This window comes from Salarias fasciatus, chromosome 2, assembly GCF_902148845.1.
Source record: "Salarias fasciatus chromosome 2, fSalaFa1.1, whole genome shotgun sequence".
NCBI classification, from domain to species: Eukaryota; Metazoa; Chordata; class Actinopteri; order Blenniiformes; family Blenniidae; genus Salarias; species Salarias fasciatus.
This window is the reverse complement of record NC_043746.1, coordinates 18,084,285-18,104,421: the sequence shown is the minus strand read 5'-3', so window position 1 is coordinate 18,104,421 and position 20,137 is coordinate 18,084,285. Positions and strand designations below refer to the sequence as shown.

Sequence of the window (20,137 nt, the reverse complement as noted above, 5' to 3'; positions counted from 1 at the left end):
GGTTCACTATCCTTTTCTCGAGTGACGTCTAACAGACTCGTCTTTTCACTCTTTTATCATTAGTTTTTTTTTTTTTTTTTTTTTTAACTTTTGGGCACTTCTGTGTTTTTTTACATTGCTTGGCCAACTTTCTGACCTCTGCAGAGGTGTCTCCACGCCGGCGGATCCTGAACGTGAGCCGCTCGGTGTGGAAGCAGGCGAACGTGGCCAGCGACCTGTGGGAGAAACTGACAGCCCGCTGCGTGGACCGCCACCGGTCAGTCCCTTTGTTTCCCAAAGCGTCTTGTGGCGATTAGGTGTGGCTTGTAAATAAAAAGAAGAATTTATGTTTGCTTCAACTTTATTCTGCTACTTTTCAAGAAAAAAAAAACATACTGTCAAGCTTTTATCTGACATCTTGTCACATTTTTCAGATATGCATGACTTGTTATAGGCTCCACCAAAAGATACATTCACACTTTGAACTCGGTGTTATTTGAATAATTAATTGCGGCCCCAAGAGATAAAAGCAAGATTAGAAGGCTACAAATTAATGCAGAAGAAATTCTCTTTTTTGTGTTTTCTTCATCCCGGCTCCATTAATCATCTCACAAACCCGCAGATTTATCTTCACAGCACACAACAGTAAAAGGTTGCTCATAAATCAAGGCCCCCATGGTGAAAAAAAATTTATGATATCAAACTTAATAAAATGCCACTCACACGGGTAATTTTTCTTTCAGTCAGACTGATTTGATACTGATGATTTCTAAGAAGTCCATCAAGGATTTCACTTCTGGGACTTTATGCTCTGGTAGTAGTATCTCATAAATAAAAAAAACTACTAATGCCTGAATATGAATGATGTGGTGAGTATTTGAAAAGAAAAAAATAGAACTCTTCGAAAAGTCATTTTTGTTTGAAATATATTTTTTAAATCATTTTTGTGCATCTTCATTACCGATTACGAGTATTACCACAACTTGAATACCACAAGTTGCTGAAAAGTTGTGATTTAAAAAAATTATTAGGTGTTTATTCAGAAATTAGATAAATTCCCTTAACAGTTACTACAATTAAAAAGTATCAGGTCTCATGGGAAAGTAACACTTGAATTAATTCCCTCAGCCGGGTCAGTCACATCGGTGTGCACACAGCTGAATTCCTGCAGTGTTGTTGTGGCAGCACTGCGCCAGTCGGTCCAATTAGTGATTCACTCATTAAGTTGAGCTGAGTCGGTTAGTCGTAGGAAGATGTTCTATAATCTACATGCAATCTGTTCTTCAAAGAAACGGGTCCGTGAGCTAATTACTCTGAGACGAAACGGCGGAGATACGCCACGAGCATGCAGGAAGCAGCAGATATCTTTAATAATGCGTCACACACACCGTGGACATGGGCTTATTAAAAAAGGTACTTATAGTCACACATCTGGCTCTTTGTTATCAGGATGACTGAATTAGATCAGGATTGATCAGGAACTCCTTCCACAAGCAGGAGTTTAGTGGAATATTAGTACTTTTGATATCGCTGATGTTGAACTGCTGGCTGATTGAGTTAAGAAGTCATTAGTAAAGTTACTATTTTAATTTTCACTGCGTGTGTTGTCATGGCAGGGATACAATCAGCGTTGCCAACTGAGCAACTTTGGCACTGTGTTTTAAAAAGTGTCAGACGCTCTTATAAAAAATAAAATAGTGACGAATGAAGCAACTTTCAGTTGTGTTGATGGAGACTTTTAGCAATTCAATATGTCACACATCAGTCTGGCTCCTCCCAGTGAGTGGGTGCTGCTGCAGTCAAAGCAGAAAATGTCTCCTCCTCCATCAATGGGCTGAAAATGAATCACGTTCTAAAAATATTTCGGTTGCTAACTCACTTTTTTGTCTCTTCTACAACATCATTGCACTTTTCCACAGCATCCATTAGAATTATATACACATGGTCAGTTATGCAAATTATGTTATTGAGTCATTTAGAAATTTTCTGGACACTTTTGAGAGCGCCAACTGCTACTTACTGACTGAAGAGTTGGCTCCACTGGATCCAATTTTCAGTAATCTTCCAAAACTTGGCTCAACTCTTGCTCTTGATGGGAATAGATTTTAGAGCTCATGACAGCAGAAATAGGCGGGAACAGAACAGGCAACACAAAACCACCACCATGCAGACAGCTCTTGATGAGATAATATGAGATGATCTTTACTTAAGAGCTGAAAAGTGACTAAGGCTGAACCTTCCAGCTTGTGAAAGAAAAGGACAGTCAGTAACTTGCTGTTACCTGTTTCCAGCTAAGAAGAAAGTTATGATCACAAGAACATTTCAGTACTTAGAGCCGCATCTGAAATTTCCTAGAATTAATCACTCAGTTCCACAGCACTGTAAAAAGTAATGCTACTGTGTTATTTTATAATAAAAGCACTGATGAATGAGAAGTTTATAAGATAAACTGAGAGTATTGCTCACATTGTGACCAGATTTATTTGCATTTCCAGACACATGGAGAGGACGTTGGAGCGTCTTCTGCAGATCCAGGCAGCCATGGAGGAGCTTGCAGGGGCGCTGGAGCAGGCGGAGGGCGTGAGAGACGCCTGGGAGCCTGTCGGAGACCTCTTCATCGACTCTCTGCAGGACCACATCGACGCCACCAAGGTAGAAACACACATATCATACAGTCTCAGGGAGTCTGTTTACTCTCTTTACCTCAGGCTGACAGATTTCCACATGCAGGCGTGTCATTATTAATCCTGATATAAATTGGTTTACCTTTAGAGCAACCTAATTGTCATCTGCGAGCGAGTCGCCTCGAGGTATCATCGCATAAACACACATTTTGACAATTCGACATATCATAAATAACATCAGAACAGTGCTGCACGGCTTGTTTTTTTTTTTTTTTTTATCACAAAAGCACAGCAGTGCTCTGCTGCTCGTGAATAAGCGAGATCTCTATCAGAGTGTTTGGCTTTAAAGTGCTTGTTTTGGTTGCCTGTGTACACATGCCTGTCGGAGCGGCTGTGATCTGACGGGGGATGACAAGGACGTAACACTTCAGAATGACGCGATGAGGTGGCAGAGGTTGCAATCCTCCGCTGAATGGATGCTGTTGAACAAATGGCAGGTCATTGGTTTAGTTATTACTGAGCGCTGCTGTCGCCGCCGCCGCTGCCGCCTGTAATTGTGTGGTGGAATTCATTACACAAGTGAGGCCACTTCACAGTAATCCTGTCACTGTTTGGACTCCTGTCACAGTCGGCACGTGTTCAGCTCATTCTTGACGGCGGCCTTGTCGGCTGGCCGTATATGTGACCCAACACTCACGTTGTTATGCTGTTCTTTGTCATAATGTGACTCAACTGCGTTTCTTTTGCTCACATTGGCAACAAACATCATCATCCTTTTTTTTTTTTTTTGGCTTCATGGTTCCGAAGCAGCCTGAAGTGTAGTAAACACCACATCATGTGAACCAGATGTGGGTCGATTGATAAATTACACCTAACTACACAGTCAAAAAAATCTGATTTATGCAGCAAATCCGATCTGAGCATCGAGACCCTGCAGTGTAAACGCCGTCTTTCTCACTGATGTATGTACATTGAAAAGCACAATGAAAAACCCACATGTAGGTTAGAGATACAATGATAAGAAAATCTGATCAGCCTGGCTATACAGCGCTCTCACTGACAGTTTGGCATGTCCTGTGCATATCTGATTTATTTCCACATATGAATGAGTCCTGTATCTATTCTGAAAACATCTGAATGCATGCATATTTTCCCAGCTTCCATTTTCCAAAAGCTTTTACCAAAATGTGTGCAACATGCGAGCAAAAAAAAATCAGAATTGGGTCACATTGCACTGACAGTGTAAATGTGACCTTATATGCTCACATGCAGCAGCGACTAATTACTTTACTTTCAACATCAATTAGTGAGTGAATCCCTCGTGTAAAAGCTACAGGGAATGATTAACGTCACGAGGTTGGTGTTTTTAAAAAAATTTTTAAAAATGTTTCACCGTCACATAGATGAGAAAAGCAGTTCACTGATGCAGAACAAATCCTATGATAAGATGTTTTATATTCTTTTATGTTCATGCTGTTTGTGGAGAGTCTGTCAATGTGGGAGGACAAAAACCAAGAGGATCAGTAGAGGGGTCCAAACCTCACCGTTCCATCTGCCTCAAAAACAGAACTCACTGATGAAGGAAAACAAATACTAATTCTAAATTTGATCAAGTACTTCCATATGTTCTTATTATTTGCACCGATTTTTAAAATCAAAGCTTGACTATGAACTGCACGGGTGATTGAACTTCTATCACTGCTGTAGATTATTTTATAAGTTAAAAACAAACAAAAGCATGGACTGCTGTGAATTTTTTAAGAGTTTTCTTTGTTCTTTGTTGATACAGAAGCAGAAATGTTTTTTTTTTTTTTTGCATTCAACTGTTGGTGATGCAACCTGATCTCTGATCAATTCATTCATCTTCAGCTTCAGTGGAGAGCTGCTTCCATCAGCCGCTTTCATCCTCCCGATTCACTCTGATAGGGGTTGAAGAACTCCTTTTAGTTCTTGTGACTTCAGGCTGTCCTCAGGGATGATTTGAAGACGTTTAGATCGTATATATTCAGAATAACATAAGTGGTAGATGTGGCATTGATTATCATGTTATATACACTCATGTGGAGCATGTAAAAAACTGCTCTTAAAATCATGGCTTCTTCATTTCAAGTGTTATTTTGTGGCAGGTATGTTGAAATAAAATGTTTTCACACACAGTATAAATACAACTGAATACACTAAACCTTCTGTGCTGAATTATCATGTTAATTGTTTTCTAATGCAAGAACGGATGCTCACTTAAAATACAATATACAGCCAAGTCAAAGGCATCAGTAAATAAACACCCACACTTTTATATGCTCTTATCACCGGGTGCCTGTGTGGATTTTTGTGAATTGACCCATTATTTACTGATATAATTTACCACGAGAGGAGGTTTTTGTGGCCTTAGTTTTACATTGCATCCTTTAGATTTTTATGTAGATGTGTCTATAGCAGCTGCCACAAAGTTACCACAACATCTGAAAGGTATTTAGAATTGAGTTTACTTTAATTCTCCTTTTTATTTCAATTTTACTTGAGCTGCGTTGATATTTCCGGACCATTTATTTTTTATATTTTGCTGTTAATGTATTTTCCGCTCGCCTTTTCCCCCCACTGCTCCCTCCCTGTGTCCCGTCCGCTCCTGCTCTTCCTCCCGCAGTTATTCAAAGAGGAGCTGACCCAGGTGAAGGAGGGGGTGAAGCACATCAACGATCTTGCCCACCAGCTGGCCATCTCTGATGTCCATTTGTCGATGGAGAATGCGCGCGCCCTGGAGCATCTCAACAGCAGATGGAAAGTGCTTCAGGTAGACGCCGCCGCCGGGGCCGCGCTGCGTCTTTGACATTGTCAGCAGCTGCAGTCAGATCCGAGGAGGGCATCGGAGAGCGATCCTGTGTGTGTGATGCGAGCTTTATGGCGCTCGCCCCTCTGACTCCTGACTGTTTTTCCACATCGTTCTGATCTCATTAAGGACAGTGATGTGCTTTCACATCCGAACAAAGGGTCGTGTGTCTGTTGAGAGGGTTTTGATCGCAGTCAAGAGGGGAGTCAGAGGAGAGATCAATAGGTTGATAGACTTAATTATATCCCCTCCGTTAACTCACAGGGAGTATTAAAGGTTCAAACGTTTATGGTTTAAACCAGGATATGCCCTTATTGTCCACCTGCCGCTGGAAAGCACCTCATAGTAACGACTTTTATTATGTGATGTGTTTTACCAGCGGTTTTCAAATTGTGGGTCTCTTCTGGTGCACAGATTGTTTTCTTTCTTTATTTTTTAGAAGAAATGGTAACAAAAAGAGACAGTTGGACAATAGACTAGTCTGTATTGTATACAAAAGGAAAACAGTGGTTGTGTGTGGTTTTGGTATATTCACAATGTTCACCAGCGTGGGTCTATTGTGAGGGTAACTGTTCACATTTTGCAATTTATTGCACTGAGTTGATTTTTACTTCATATCAAAAATACTTTAACTTGTGACTCATGCTTTCAACAAAAAGATGACGTCTGTAGCCCGGCTGGACAACAATAGGGGTTTTGAGACAAGTAAAAGAGCCGTGTTTTAGTCATGAAACTGTAAAATCTGGGCTGAGCCCTGTAGAAATACCAAAGGGATACAGATAAGAAGTGGTTAGGTTTACTTCTTAAACACTGCAGAGTTAATCAGATAGACAGTGACGGCTCCACCCACAGGAAGGGTGAGGTTATCTGAGCATATAAAGCAGTATTGTCATAAGCGTAACATTAAAACTTAAACAGCACTGTACGGTGATCAGTTCAAAGCTTTTTTCCTGGATGACAGGTTAAATACAACATTTTTAAATGCATAAAGTATTGAGCAACCTATAAATAACAGTCTTTAGAGTCAAACCAAGGTCTGGATCCCCCAAAACAAGTTTTTGAAGTTTATTTAAGCTGAACACGTGTTTCCCAAAAGCATTGAACTAAGAGGCACAAAGAATTGACAGCAGACGCTTTCATCCTACTCACTGGTATGATAAGAGTGTCTTTAGAGACCAAGAGGGAAATCCAAAACAAAGGGGTTTTTTTTGTTTTAGTTTGTTGAGTTTCAAATCTTTACTTCAGTTATTAACACTGATGTGCTTTGTGAGGTGATTTTTGATGTAACAGGTGAGACAAAGTGCAGCACGGCACAGGCATGTTTTCAAATCTTGAAATGGTAACGCTTTATTTTTACCCATTAACTGAGCGCAAAGTGAAAAAAATACAGTGAAAAATCTCAATCAGATGTTCGGTGTGACCATTCTTTGACTTTTGATTTTTACATCTTCTTCAGTCTTTTCCACATAGAGGTGTAGTAGTAATAGAATTAGAAAATCAGAATTTAAATCAACATATGCATGTAGATGTATTGAATAATTTGCAGTAAAGACTCGTGACAGCACTACTGTATAACTGTATTATGTATCATCATCCTCATCATCATCGTCGTCATCATTCATTCCCAGCTGATACAGTGTTGTCGATGCGATGAACAGAAGAGGCTGGCCTGTTTGTTTGTTGCCCCAAGTGCGCTGAGATTGGCTCCAGCTCCTTGTGACCTTAACTTTGATGTAGTGGGAGATGGATGATGCATAGGTTGTTTTCTTAAAAGTCCTCCTGCAGGTATAAAAGGATGGATGGGTGCTGTTTTCCACATGCTATACAGGTCGTTTGTTTTGGGTTTAATGTGACTTTAAGACCAAAGCCTGCCTCCAGCAGCAGCAAAAATCATTACAAGTTTGTTTTTCTTAAACTTCATATTAAGGTTCATTTTCATGAACAGTTTTGTTTTGTTTGACTCGTATACATGCAGCAGCAACCCTTTGCATTTAAATGCACGGCGCAGCGTCATCCTTCCCGCCCCAGACAGCTGACATTAACAAGGCCTTAATGGGATGCATATGCACCCTATTGATGCCTTCTGAGCCGCGTGTCAAAATATGAGAACATTTGTAAAAACGGACTTAAGAAACCCTCGTAAATTTCGAGATTAATTGGAACTGGTAAGTGGCAGCCTGACTGTGATACTTACGCAACATAAAGTGGAGGTTTAAAGAGAGATATGCACTCATAAAACACATTTTATAGGAGGTTTTCTTGGCAGATTTGAGTCTCTTAATGCCGATCAATCATCATTTGAAATGACAGGCTAAATGAGTATGACCAGAGTTTATCATCTCCTCTCAGCTCCTTCCAGCATGACAGTGCACCAAATGTTAATTTCATCAACCTGATAATGAGATTACGGCTCCTCCCAGTCGTCCCATGTAAAATTAACACCTCTGGGATGTTGTAAACTGGGTGATTACATGAATATGCAACCGTGTGCAGAAATGTAATGCAGCTTTTTCAACATGCACCAAAATCTGAAGGTGAATTTCAAGACACTAACAACAGAGGCTCATCGACAGTGAAGACGTCCTTCTGAGTTTATATTATGTCTGAAGAATTGCTCTGTGAATATAGGTCTTTGTATACAAATGAATGATGAATGAATGAATTACACATAATGAATCAACACTTAAACCCACACACTTAACCGAAGGACAATTTTTCAATTAATTTAAGGCACTTACTCTTAAAGCCTTTTAAAAAATGTAAGGCTAAAGCGTCTCAGACTCATTGAACTAAATTTGCCCTCTCCTCAATGCTCTGCTGGATGTATGGATGCATTGTCTGCCAATCCGTGCCGGAGCTTCAGTGCTCTTCAGACCGACTGCGACGGCCATCAGCGCCTCGGCAGCGCTCCCACAAGTACAACAGAAACCACTCAGCCTTCAGCGCTCGCGTGTGAAAATGTACCGTCCCCATTAGATAACCTTCCCGACACCTTCGCCGCTGCCTGACATGATGCTTTAATTGCCACTCCAGCCTTGCTTCAGCTCGGCCCGTCTCTCCTCTAAACACAATGACTTTAGTATCACTTGAACAATTCTTAGAAATGATTGTCCGCCACCTGCTTTGCACAGCGGCTGCACCCTGACTCTTTATGGCTTTAGTATTACCTCTGTGCCTCTGAAATGGGCCAAACTGGAGCAATTCATGAAGTAACTAGAGCTATATGAACTTGTTCCCCGTGCTGACTGAAGCAAATGAAGGGGATTTCTTCAACTTTTCTCCCCAAGTTTATCCAGGAAAACTCCTGCTTCCTCCTGCAGTCCAGGGGCCAGCATGCAAACTGGTGACTGTATCTAGCGCACCGTGTTTCTTGGATAAAATAATGCCAGAATCATGTGTTAAAGTGTACAGCTCTCTTTCTGTCTCTGTGTATTTGTCTTGTCAATAGGCTCTCTGGTGTGTGAGGTTTATTTCTGGCTGAGCTGATCCTTTTTTTAGGGCAGCCATTTGTCTTGGCTGATCAAGTCTAAGTGTTCTCTGCTTGAAAAACCCCGTGAAGCACTTTGTCTGCTGCAGATGCAGCTATTGTAGCATTTTTTTTTCTTCTTCCCCTCAAATGAGTAGGCTGGAATGAACTTGCATACAAATTGGAACATCTGTCAGTCTTAATTTATCCATATCAGCTGCCCACCTTCCCGCTGTTATAATTAAAATATCTGAAAGTATTTTCATTCTGTTTTAGAGGTAACGACACATTGTGAATTTAGAGTGATTGCTGAAATCTTTCTATCTGAACCTCCTCCCAAGCTTAATGTTTTTCTTTCTTTAATTCCCTCCCTTGTGTTTTCAGGCGTCCCGCCGCCTCCCCCTCATGCCAGCCTGCCTCACCTGATTCTTTCCACTTGTGTCTTGTTGATTAAACTCTCCCTCCTCTATTAAATTTGTGCGCTGGGTGTTCATCTTTGCCAGCTTGTCTTTTTGTCTTGTTCAAACATGCCGGCTGTCCTTTTTAGTTACTGACTTTATTCACAACACAAAACGGGGTTCAGTAGTTTGACTGTCTTGCTTTACCTCGTTTTGATTCTTGCCTGCATTTTGACTGTGGTTCTGCTGAATTTGATCTATTGATCCTTCAAGTTTAACCCTTGCCTGGCTCAAAGTATTTTTTAAATCTTGTCTGAGGATTTCAGATCTGGTCTTGATATCTTATCTTTGATGCACCTGCTACCATTTGGTTATCCAGTTTGAATCAGGAGGTTCTATTAGAATGAAAGAGTTCTGCTGTCCGACATTGCTGATAGTGCTCTATTACAACAACGTTACAACATTATGATGATAAAAACAGACACTGCAGCAGGTTGTTTGTCCTCTGGTCTCTGATTCGGGAGGGTTTTTTTTTTTCTCTGATCCCCCCGAGGATCAGTATGTTAAGACTTTTAATATCCAGCAGATATTCATCTCCCAGATCTGTGATTCTTCACGGATTCTTCCAGATATATCGCTGGAGTAAAAAAGGGGCGCATGAAGGCACAGGTGTTGGAGAAAATCAAATCAGCCTCCTTTGAGCTCATGACCGCCTCAATCTGCCACGTCTTCTTTTCAACTTTATTAATTTCAATGCAATAAGATGAACAGACGTGGCAGCTTGACAAGGAGTGAGAAACCAGAATGGAGATACCTTTTCCTTTGTCTCCCTCTCTGTGTCCCATTTCTCTCTTAATTAAAAGTGATGAATGCTAAATCCCTGCGACGTCCCGTGCCCCGTTGGTTTGGGCTGTTGCGTCGGGAGCCAAATTGTATTTCTAAATTCGATTTGCTAATATTTGTCGATCATGGATAATTTAGCCATTTGTCTTCCTTATGGCAGCCCAAATTGCCTGTACAACAAATAGATTGTACAACAAAACACAGTTGGCAGTAACATCTCCACGGCACATTGACAATACTCTATATTAGTCTCAACCAATTTAAATCACGCTCCGGCTCCAGATTGTTATTATTTTCCGCGTTCTGCGGAGGGCGCAGCGATGTGTGTGCACGGAGAGATGCCCACTTAAAATATCGAACTTCACACGTTATTATGCACATTATTACACGCTGCCTCTGCTCCTCTGCGATGTCTAAGTCGCTGTCACTCTCCCCCCCCCCCGGCGCCTGCCTGCATCTGTCTCCACCCCACAGCGAGTGGATTTACCTCTTATTGTCTGAGGACACATTTCAACATCCATCTAATGATTTATGTGCCAAATCCAATACATTTCACATAAGACGGGATTAGACACTCTAAATCCCATTTGGTTGGAAACGTAACTGATGTAGAATGTTTTTATCGCGAAGGTGGTGCGCAAACTTGATTTCACGTCAGCACGTGAGGTTGCAGCCTTCGCTGCTCTCCGCACACTGACGCCACAAAGCAGGAGCCGCTGTCCTCATTTCTGTAAAGTATTTTTATTTTTTTTTTGTGTAATCTCTGTCTTCTTTTCCTACCTGCTGCTCTTCAAAGGCTTTCAAAGTCCTCTAAGCAGGGCAGCGTAGGAAAAAAAAAAAAAAAAGCATAATTTGCATTCTGCAGTTAACTAATGGAGCAGATGCAGGTGGTCTGCGGTGTGCTCATTTCTATTGTAGGGGGCTTATGGTGGGGAGTGACAAACAGCATGGTTCCCTTTGATTTACCTTTGTGTGTGTGTGTTTGTGTGCGTCCTCAGGGTTCGATAGAGGAGCGGCTGAAGCAGCTCCAAGACGCGCATAGAGATTTTGGCCCTGGATCGCAGCACTTCCTCTCAAGTAAGAGTCCTCCTCTGCTGTTCGAGACGGTGTCTTGGCACAGCGTGGTACAGGCTGGTGCAACATGCGGCATCAACTTCAAAGTGCGTGCGTGTGTGTGTGTGTGTGTGTGTGTGTGTGTGTGTGTGTGTGTGTGAGGGGTTTCTTCGGTACTGCTGTGGGGACCGTAACCTGCGAACACACTCACATTGTGAGGACAGGTGGTGACTGCAAACTCGAGTCTCCATAAGAAAGAAGTAATAAACTTTTTGGTGAAGACTTTTAAATAAGTTAAGGCCGGGGTTGGGGAGGTGGCAGTAGCCGGTACATTTAAGGTATCAGTCAATTTGTATGTCTGCGTGTGGTCAAGGTTGAGCAAGTTGTAACTTTTTTTTGCTGCATTTTAACAGTTTCCTAGAAGTCGAAATGCACTTTGTGGAATTCAAACAGAAGTTCAAGGACGCTGTCACATAAATGGACACGACTGAATGTAACATCTTCATATAGGAATGCAATCCACTCTATCGCCAAAGCCATATAGCTGCAGCAGGAGGAACACAGAAACACATCTGTTTATACCTGCAAAGTGATGATGGAGCTGTATCACATCTTGGTGGTAAAAAGACTTTAAATTGTTGTGTATACGTGCGCGGGGTAGTGTGTCGCATCGTGTGGGTTCGAGGTGCAGCTGGCAGACTTTGCTCATCCGTCTTCATCATCTCCAGTGCGGCGCGGCGATGGGCTTCCCCGGTGAGGTTCATCACAACAGTCATCGCTCTCATTTCAGCGGAGAAACATATTTGCGAATCCTGCCTCTTCTTTTACCTGCCGCTCTTCGAAAGGCTGCGGGGAGGCAGCAGCGGGGGCAAAGATGTGATTTACTTAGCTTAGTTTAAACTGATGAGGTGAAAAAGCTGCTTGTTGCAGTGCTCGCCGTGCGGGTGGCTTCTGAAGTGGTGGTGTGTGTCTCCAGTGTCCTCACCAGCCCCGTCCAGATTTACTGCTGTCACGCTGGATCGGAGACGGCGCACTGGGGCTTATATTGCACCGCTGCACTGCCAGCTCAACCCGCTGTGCCCCGCAGAAACGTCTGGTCTTCGTCTCTGTGTGTGTGTTGCTCATGCACCAGCATGCATGGAGTTGAGCGTGTTGTTGTGCATATGGAATGGTGCAAATGATGCTCATGGGTGGTTATAGATTCACGCCTCTGTGGAATGTGGCTGATTCCAGTTTCATCTTCAACAAAACTGACATGTAAGTCAGGAGTTTTCCATGTTTAGACTTTTGTACTTCAATTAATACTTTTATTATTCAAGTCAGATAAAAAAAAAGGTTTTCAAAATCAACAACTAGCTTTTTATGAAATATTTAGGTTCTAAACAGATCGGATATTTAAAAGGAAAAGATTATGTCTATTTTGTTACTCCAGCAGCCTCTCAAACAACAGAGTGGGAAAACCTCATTACCTCCTGTGCAGAGAACAGATACGTTCTATTGTCCTCTCAGCAGAATTTGTCTTGGACGCTGTTCAAAAAATAAATAAGATTGCAAATGCAGACAATACATGAAGTAGGTTCCACTACTATCGAATCATATCTCATAAAAAAGGCTAAATGATCCCCTGAAAAGCTAGTGTTACATTTTGTTCTGATGTATTAGTGTTCCAGTGTAATGATTATTCTTCCCCAATTTTCATTCATCAATCTTTACCCAATTTATCCAACATAAAACGGTGGGGTATGTTGGTTGCTGTTTTTTATTTCTCATGTTAATTATAAGAGACAAGTTAAAAGAACTGTTTTCTAACTCAATATCAACAATATTGACTCTCACAATTAAAGATTATCACCTTATAACTAAATAAAAGCCTTGTCAATCAAATTAACACTGATGTGTTTACCTTTTTGAATGCAAAACACAAGTCACACCTGGACAGACACACAAAGATACAAAGAGAGAGAAAAACACACACCTATATTAAACTCTCCGGGCAGTCATCGTCACCATCTGACCTAAAGTGCATGCTTTTGGATCGTGGGAGGAAACTTTAGAGAAAACCCATACATACATGGGGAATACATGCAAACGCCACATAGAGAAGCCGAGTGTGGTTTTCCAAAAAAAGCTGTCTTAAATAAAGGCTAAATGAGACCCTTAAAAGCTGCATTCTATTCTCCTGCACTGTATTGATGTATGTATAAAATGCAATGACCTGTTGCTGATGACAGCGTTGGTGTGATTTTCTTCTTTGAGCGTCCTCCTGTTTCCTGCGTATTGTGTTTCGTGTGTGTGTCTGTATATTTGCACGGAGATCATCGCGTCTCTGTGTTGCCGGGTACTGTCTCGGTGCAGCCTGTCCTCTTTCATCTCGAGCTGAACCCCCCCGTGGTTCAGTTTGGAGACCGGTTTTACAATGAGCTAGTCACCCAGTCTGGCCGGCTCCTCTAACCGGCGTATTCCATTAGATTATGCCAAACAAACCAACACTCTGTGGAAACCCCACACAATAGAGTTGTCTCTTTGGCTTTGCTGCATCTGTTGTACGGCGGCGGTGCCGCCGTGTTATACGGCGGCCCGAACGGACACGCTGTCTGGACACGCTGTCTGGCACACTGGGTACAATGGCTTTTCATGCATGACATGCCTATTCCAAAATTGATTTCAAATCCCTCTGTGTTCGCGCAGGTTCAGTGCAGATACCGTGGGAGCGTGCCATCTCCCCAAACAAAGTGCCCTACTACATCAAGTAAGTGTATCTTCGGGGTCGGCCTCTGCATCTGAAGAATAAATGTATTTCTTTGTCACTGCAGGTTAAGTGCCTGGATGAAAGCGGGGGTAATGTATTATTTTGGTGACATATTGACATAACTGAAGCGGTGTAGATACAAAGCTTTTTTTTATCTTTTGTCCAAGGTGTTAACTCCCACAGTGCGTTTCATTGTTAGTTTCTGAATAGACGCCGCCTGAGACTTTTCTATCGATCTTCAGAAAAAGAGAGAAACGAAGGCTCACCTGTAGAGGCTCGCTCTTCGTACGATTGCATTATTTTACTGATCAGCTGTGACTGACGTCTCCACTTTAAGTAGGTCAGTTTCAATCAACATGAAAGCCGCAGAAGCAAATCAGTGGATACTTGTCATGTAGATCACAGGAAAGGTTTTCCTCCGCCCTCTAATTTAGCGGCAGCCATGTCCACCACCCACCCCCGTCATCATGTCTGTGGCGCAGAAATCAAATGTCTTGTTCGCTCAAGTGTGAACCAAGGCCATCAATGACTCAAGCGCCCTGTCTTTTTTCAATCAATAAAGAAATCAGAGATGTGGGCAGCATCGTGCTCTCAAAGGAAAAACACCTTCAGCTGCAAAACATGTCGAAGCCTTGATGAACGTCCTTGCATTTCATGATTCAGAATAATTCCTCCTGAGATTAATCATATAGAAGATAACGGTTTTGTCTGCATCATGTGAAACTTTGCTGCTTTAAAACAAGCTAATCTTTTGTTCTCCAGATGTTTGTTAATGAGAAAAAAAGCCTTAAATGATTGAGAAAGAAACTGGTAACTTAATAGTTTATTTCTCAGTTATTAGGTTTTAATATATTTTTAGACAATTTAATAGTCTTAATAGTCTTGAGCTGACCCGAGCACGCAATCATTTGTCCATTTACCCCGTCAGCACCGTTTACCTTTGGAGCTCCTGGTTTTCTCAGAGCGCTGTGAATACTACATTTTAATATGTTTCTTTTTATGTATTTGTTTTTTTGTAGTTTTGTAGTGGTTCAGGAATTTTTACGGTGTCTGCTTTTTCAACACAGCCTTGTGGGCTTTATGTTTGACTGCTACTCAGTTTTTAATAAGATATATTGCTCCTCCAGTCGGGGTGGGAGTCGTATCTATGTAGCGCTTGTCTGCGTACCAATCAATGAGCGACTGTGCGGGTAAAACTTCAAGTTCTGCCTTTAAAGACTCCTGGATCCAGGCAGGCTTCCTTTATTTTGCTGTGCTTGTCCTTTTCATTGGCTCTATCATCATAGATGGTCCATTTTCTGAATGCTCCTACTGAGCTAATCGGAGAGGAGGGTGCTGCTGTAAATTAATATTTTTGGTGTGTATGGGAGCTGGAATTCATGTCGCATTTGTCGAGTTATTCTCAGCAGATCTCCAGCTGAGCAGCAGTGTGATGAAACTTGACTCAATGAGCTTGAAACCGTATCATGTTTGATGCATGTCGGTACTTTTTCAGACTAAAATCTTCTAACTTATCTTAAACAATGGCCCAATGGCTATTTTTTTTCTCACTTCTTGCCCTTCTTTTTCTCTCCATTTACTTCTCTTTCATCTCACCGTCTCTGCTGTCTGCTCCACCGGCCTCTCTCTTCCAGTAACTCATTTGCGCCTCGTTCCTACCTTGATCTTTCTCTGCACCTTTTTTCTTCCCTATTTCATGAAATCTTTTGTCTTTGCTTCGTTTTCCTGCCAGCCATCAGGCTCAGACGACGTGCTGGGACCATCCAAAGATGACAGAACTGTACCAGGCTCTGGGTAAGAAGACAGTCAAAGGGCGCTCGTGCTCATTGGTGCAGGACCCCCACCAGGTTGCAGTGGCGCCCGTCCCACGGCGCCGCCGGGCTCCGCTTCGCATGCCATGTCACGCAGCTCATTAAGGGACCCGTTTCCAGCGCCTTGGGGACTGCGCTGCTTCTGCCATTAACCTACGAGGCCTGCCTCGCCCGCAGCGTGATTGCTTTTCGCTTAGCCTTTAATTAATTGCGATTAAACGACATCATGTGTTTTACAGTTAATCTGATCCGACTCGGGGAGCTTCTGAGGGAACCGGGCGCGCTTTTGAAAACACATGCTCAGCTGTAAAACTACATGCATGTGCACATACGCATAAAGATGAACTGCTAACGACTTCTGCGTGGAATGCGATAGACTGCGGTTCATAAAAAGGCTTAATTCCTCAATAGCAGGTTGAAGGATGGATTTGTTTCTCTGATCTGTTGAATCTTTCTCTCTCTCTCTTCTTCTTCCATTAGCGGATCTGAACAACATTAAGTTCTCAGCATACAGGACAGCGATGAAGCTCCGGCGGGTTCAGAAGGCTCTGAGACGTACGTATATCGTATCGATGGTATTTTCTGTCTGCGGCGCGGGAATCATCGGTTCAGTGACATACTGTTATCCAGAACCATCAATAATCCACTCCCGACAAGCTCTCTCAGGAATGAGATATAATGATTTGCTGTAGTACATTTCTTTATCCAGTTTTCAGGGAAAAAAAAGGAGAAAAAAAAATCAACACTGCCTTTTTGCTCGGCTTGGAAATAGCAGCAAATATTCTCTTCGTCATTCACCGCTGTTGGATTTGACGCGCATCAGTCAAAAAGTATTGATGAAGTGGAGAGCCACTCAACGTCCCAATTTCCTCCTCATTTTCATCAGGGCTTGGATCGTTAGCACACTGGGTAATTAGCTATTAATTGGTCCATTTGAGTTATAAAAGCGAAGGCAATTAGTTCTTCCTGCTTGGTTGAGGCTTGATTGTGTGCCCCTTCAGGTCACTCACCGCAACACGGCCTTTCGTTTCTTTCGTATTTTCTTACAGCCAGCGTCGGTGTTGCTCGTCTCCCTCTCACGCTATACGGGCACATTTTTGTGTATAAGTCGCCAGTTTCAGACAATTCTTCGTCATGTTGATCCTTTTTCTTTCAACGTCGACAACCTTCCTGTAACCTTCTCCTCCCACCGCGTCCCCAAGTCTCTATAATAAAAACTCAGCCTGCATTCACTAGAGTGAAAAACCTCTTTCAGCGACTATACCTCTTTCTCTCTCCTTCCCGCTCTCTTATCTCACCCTCCTCCGGTCTACTAGTTGATATCGTTACGGAATTTAATTGCCGGGCTGACTTGATAACTGCAGGATCCTCGGTCTTTCTCTTTGCTCACATATTGCATGATTGAGCAGTGCTGCATGAGAGCCCATCAAAAATGCATTTTTTTGTGATTCCATCCTAACCCTGAGAACACTCCTGTTATCTCCCCTCTCTGCTCTCCCTCATTATCGTGCTATCCAATTATACCTGGCATCGACGGACACCCTTTTAGCTCCACTCCCAGGGATGGGCCATCAAATTAGTTTAGAAGAGCGAAATCAAATTTGTGTCACTGCTCTTGAAACATCTGGTCGGGCTTAAGTGGGCAAAAGGGTGAATAAGCACCACTGTCGCCTGTGCTCTCATTTACTGAGGTGAAGATGATGATTCTGCTGTGTATCTGTGCTAAAAAGCCAATGAGCACTCGCGTGTTAAATGGAGGTGTTTGAGGTTCAGCTCGTTCACGAGCGCACTTGTCTAAATTAACTATGTAAGTGCTTCAAAACCGTTGCAATCAAGGCTTTTACAACAACCGCATGTGTAAGTGCACGGCTTCAAGAAGATCAATCCGATTTGCCCTCATATCCTAATGAATACCAATGTTCTGTTTAGTGGATTTAGTGGCGCTGAGCAGCCTCGTGGAGGTGTTTCGGGAGCAGGAGCTGCAGCAGGGAGAGCATGTGATGGATGTGGTGGAGGTGATTCATGGCCTGACAGCTCTGTACGAGAGGCTGGAGGAGGAGAGGTCCATCCTGGTCAACATCCCACTTTGCGTTGATATGTGTCTCAACTGGCTGCTCAACGTCTATGACAGGTGAGTCAGCGCCGTGAAATGTTTCCATCTTGGCCAAAGTGATTTATTCGAACCCTCGTGAATCACCGGCAGCATCGGGAGTGTTTTTAGAGGAATGTAATGTCTACACATCCGGGGAGCACAATGCGGAGTGCAATTACTGCCTATTTAATTTCAATATTAATTCCCCTTTTAGCCTTTTTTTTTCTTACGTTCTCCAACTCTTGAAAAATTACATCTCTTTCAGTCTAAGGATAATTACCTTTTTTCCAGTGCACTTTTAATATGACTGACTTTATGGAATAAAAAGCAGTAATAGTAATGTGCAGCCAGGGAAAACATGATGAAAGACAAAAACCAACAGTCCAATTCCCCAAGGTGGTTAAACCACTTTTCAGTAATGTGGATGAATTCACAAAATTGAGTCATTCTAACCCCAAGCATCAAAGCCTGTTTGGTGGGCTGGAAAACATTGCAAAGGTTGAAAGAAAAAAAAAAAAAAAAGGGGGGAGTATAAATCACTTTCTAAAATGAATCTGGTGGAGTGGAGTTTGACCTTTGTAGTTTACTCCTCATCTCTGCTTGTGGTTTCTAGCTGCAGGCACGAAAAGTAAGAAATGTCTGAATCTCCAAGCAGACTGGCAGCGCTTGTCTTGCCTGGCGGGTGATGCAAGTGCCAAAGTTTGACAGGAGAGACGAGTGCATTGATGTTAAAACACATTTCTGTGGCCCGATCGTTGCAGGACTCTTGAGTAAAATGCTAATTTCTGTAAATTCGATATAGATACCTTTCAGTATGATAGCCTGTACCTTTAGGTTGCGGTTACTGCTGACTGCACTAGAAGCACAATACTGCTGAGTAGCCCCTGAGGATCAAATTCTAAATTTTACATGGACTATTGAGCTTAATTGAATTCACCTACTCTGATGATTGTGGTTTTGATTTATTCCCTCAAATCTGAACCGTTCTTCCCTGCTTAACCTTTCCTGCTTCTATTTTCTGCAGCTTAATTAGTGTCACATTCTCTTTTGGTGCTTAAACTGTTCAGTAGCTTCCCATTTTTTATTTTATTTATTTTTTTTTTCAAAGGTTGAAGCGTTGGGAGAATTTTAAGTAAAAGCAATCACTTGCATTTCTCACAGACTTAGATACATTTTGGACCGAGGGAAATGAAATGTTATCATCTTTACCCCTTGAAATGACACTCATTAAAATACTTTGTTAATTGATATTTAAAATCTTCACAAAGTCATCACAGATTAACCCGACTTTTTACAAGTAGCAAAATCTGTTGAAAATTGGTAACATGACCAATGGAAAGGTTGTTTGGGTTTTCTGCATAATTTCAATTAAAATGCCTTCATCAGAGACTCTGAGTGGGAGTAAAATGCTCTGCTAAGGCAAAAGGCTGAAAAAAATGAGGATGTCTGTGTAACACCTGTTACAATACCACAGGTATTTCGCTATGCTCTCTATTTATATCATAAATATATTTTCTTGGTAACAAAAAGACAGTTGGAAGTTGCCAAATATGGGCAAGTGACAGATGAAAGATTAGCATTGTGAGACCACCAGCATGTAAAAGCAATGGTGAAATGAGTTGCATTCTGCTTTTCTTGGATTCTGCACACCATGCCACATTTAAAACTAAACATCACATTAACGTTGTGCAGACTGTTTTTAGTGTGAATCATTATGACAAAAACTATTTTTGAACAATTCCTTGGAGCCACAGAGCAGACCGATGCAACAACTTCGAAAGCTTGTTGTACTAAAATCCATATAAAATTCCCACCGCAGCTCCATCTCCAATAACCCTGTCCAGGCAGAGGGCCAGCCCGCCCCCCCGCCCCTCTGAGACACAGTGGACACAAATCGTCTTTGACACCAACATTCATCCATCTTTGTTCCTGATTAACCATTTTGTGCTTCCGAAGGGGAAGCGCGGAGCACAGACACAGGAAGGCAGCGAGAAAACTCCGCCAGTGTTGTGAATCCGGTCGGTGGCGCTTAACTACTCACCGCTAATGAGAGACAATCACAGACCTCACCCTCTGCATAAATTTCACTAATTGCTTTTTTGTTTTCCAATAAATAGCAGCGGGGACTCTGAATGAGGTGCGCGTCTGTTTGCGGGTCCATTTAAATTTGTTTTTGTGCCCATGAATGTGTATTATCATGGGGGGTGTGTGTGTGTGTGTGTGTCCTTCAGAGATGTGTCACACACGCAGAGTGTGCAGGAGTGATGTGTCCCCTCAGGAGCAGCGCTGGGGTGC

At 42.3% G+C, this 20,137-nt stretch overlaps 1 protein-coding gene and 1 long non-coding RNA gene across 2 annotated transcripts in view; one reads left to right on the top strand and one right to left on the bottom strand.

Moving 5' to 3' along the window:
* The window catches only part of drp2 (dystrophin related protein 2), a 75,716-nt gene that overhangs the window by 31,787 nt on the left and 23,792 nt on the right, over positions 1–20,137 (top strand). Inside the window, exons 5-12 of the mRNA XM_030104912.1 lie at positions 145–256; positions 2,475–2,631; positions 5,248–5,394; positions 11,136–11,214; positions 13,879–13,939; positions 15,672–15,733; positions 16,231–16,305; positions 17,680–17,881. Coding sequence (XP_029960772.1) covers positions 145–256; positions 2,475–2,631; positions 5,248–5,394; positions 11,136–11,214; positions 13,879–13,939; positions 15,672–15,733; positions 16,231–16,305; positions 17,680–17,881 — 895 coding nt within the window. The remainder of the gene's footprint in view (positions 1–144; positions 257–2,474; positions 2,632–5,247; positions 5,395–11,135; positions 11,215–13,878; positions 13,940–15,671; positions 15,734–16,230; positions 16,306–17,679; positions 17,882–20,137) is intronic.
* Positions 13,311–18,521, bottom strand: LOC115398240 (uncharacterized). The gene is made up of 3 exons (XR_003932563.1): positions 18,201–18,521; positions 15,003–15,007; positions 13,311–13,322 (listed from the first exon to the last, which is right to left on the bottom strand). It is a non-coding gene; the product is annotated as an uncharacterized LOC115398240 (long non-coding RNA).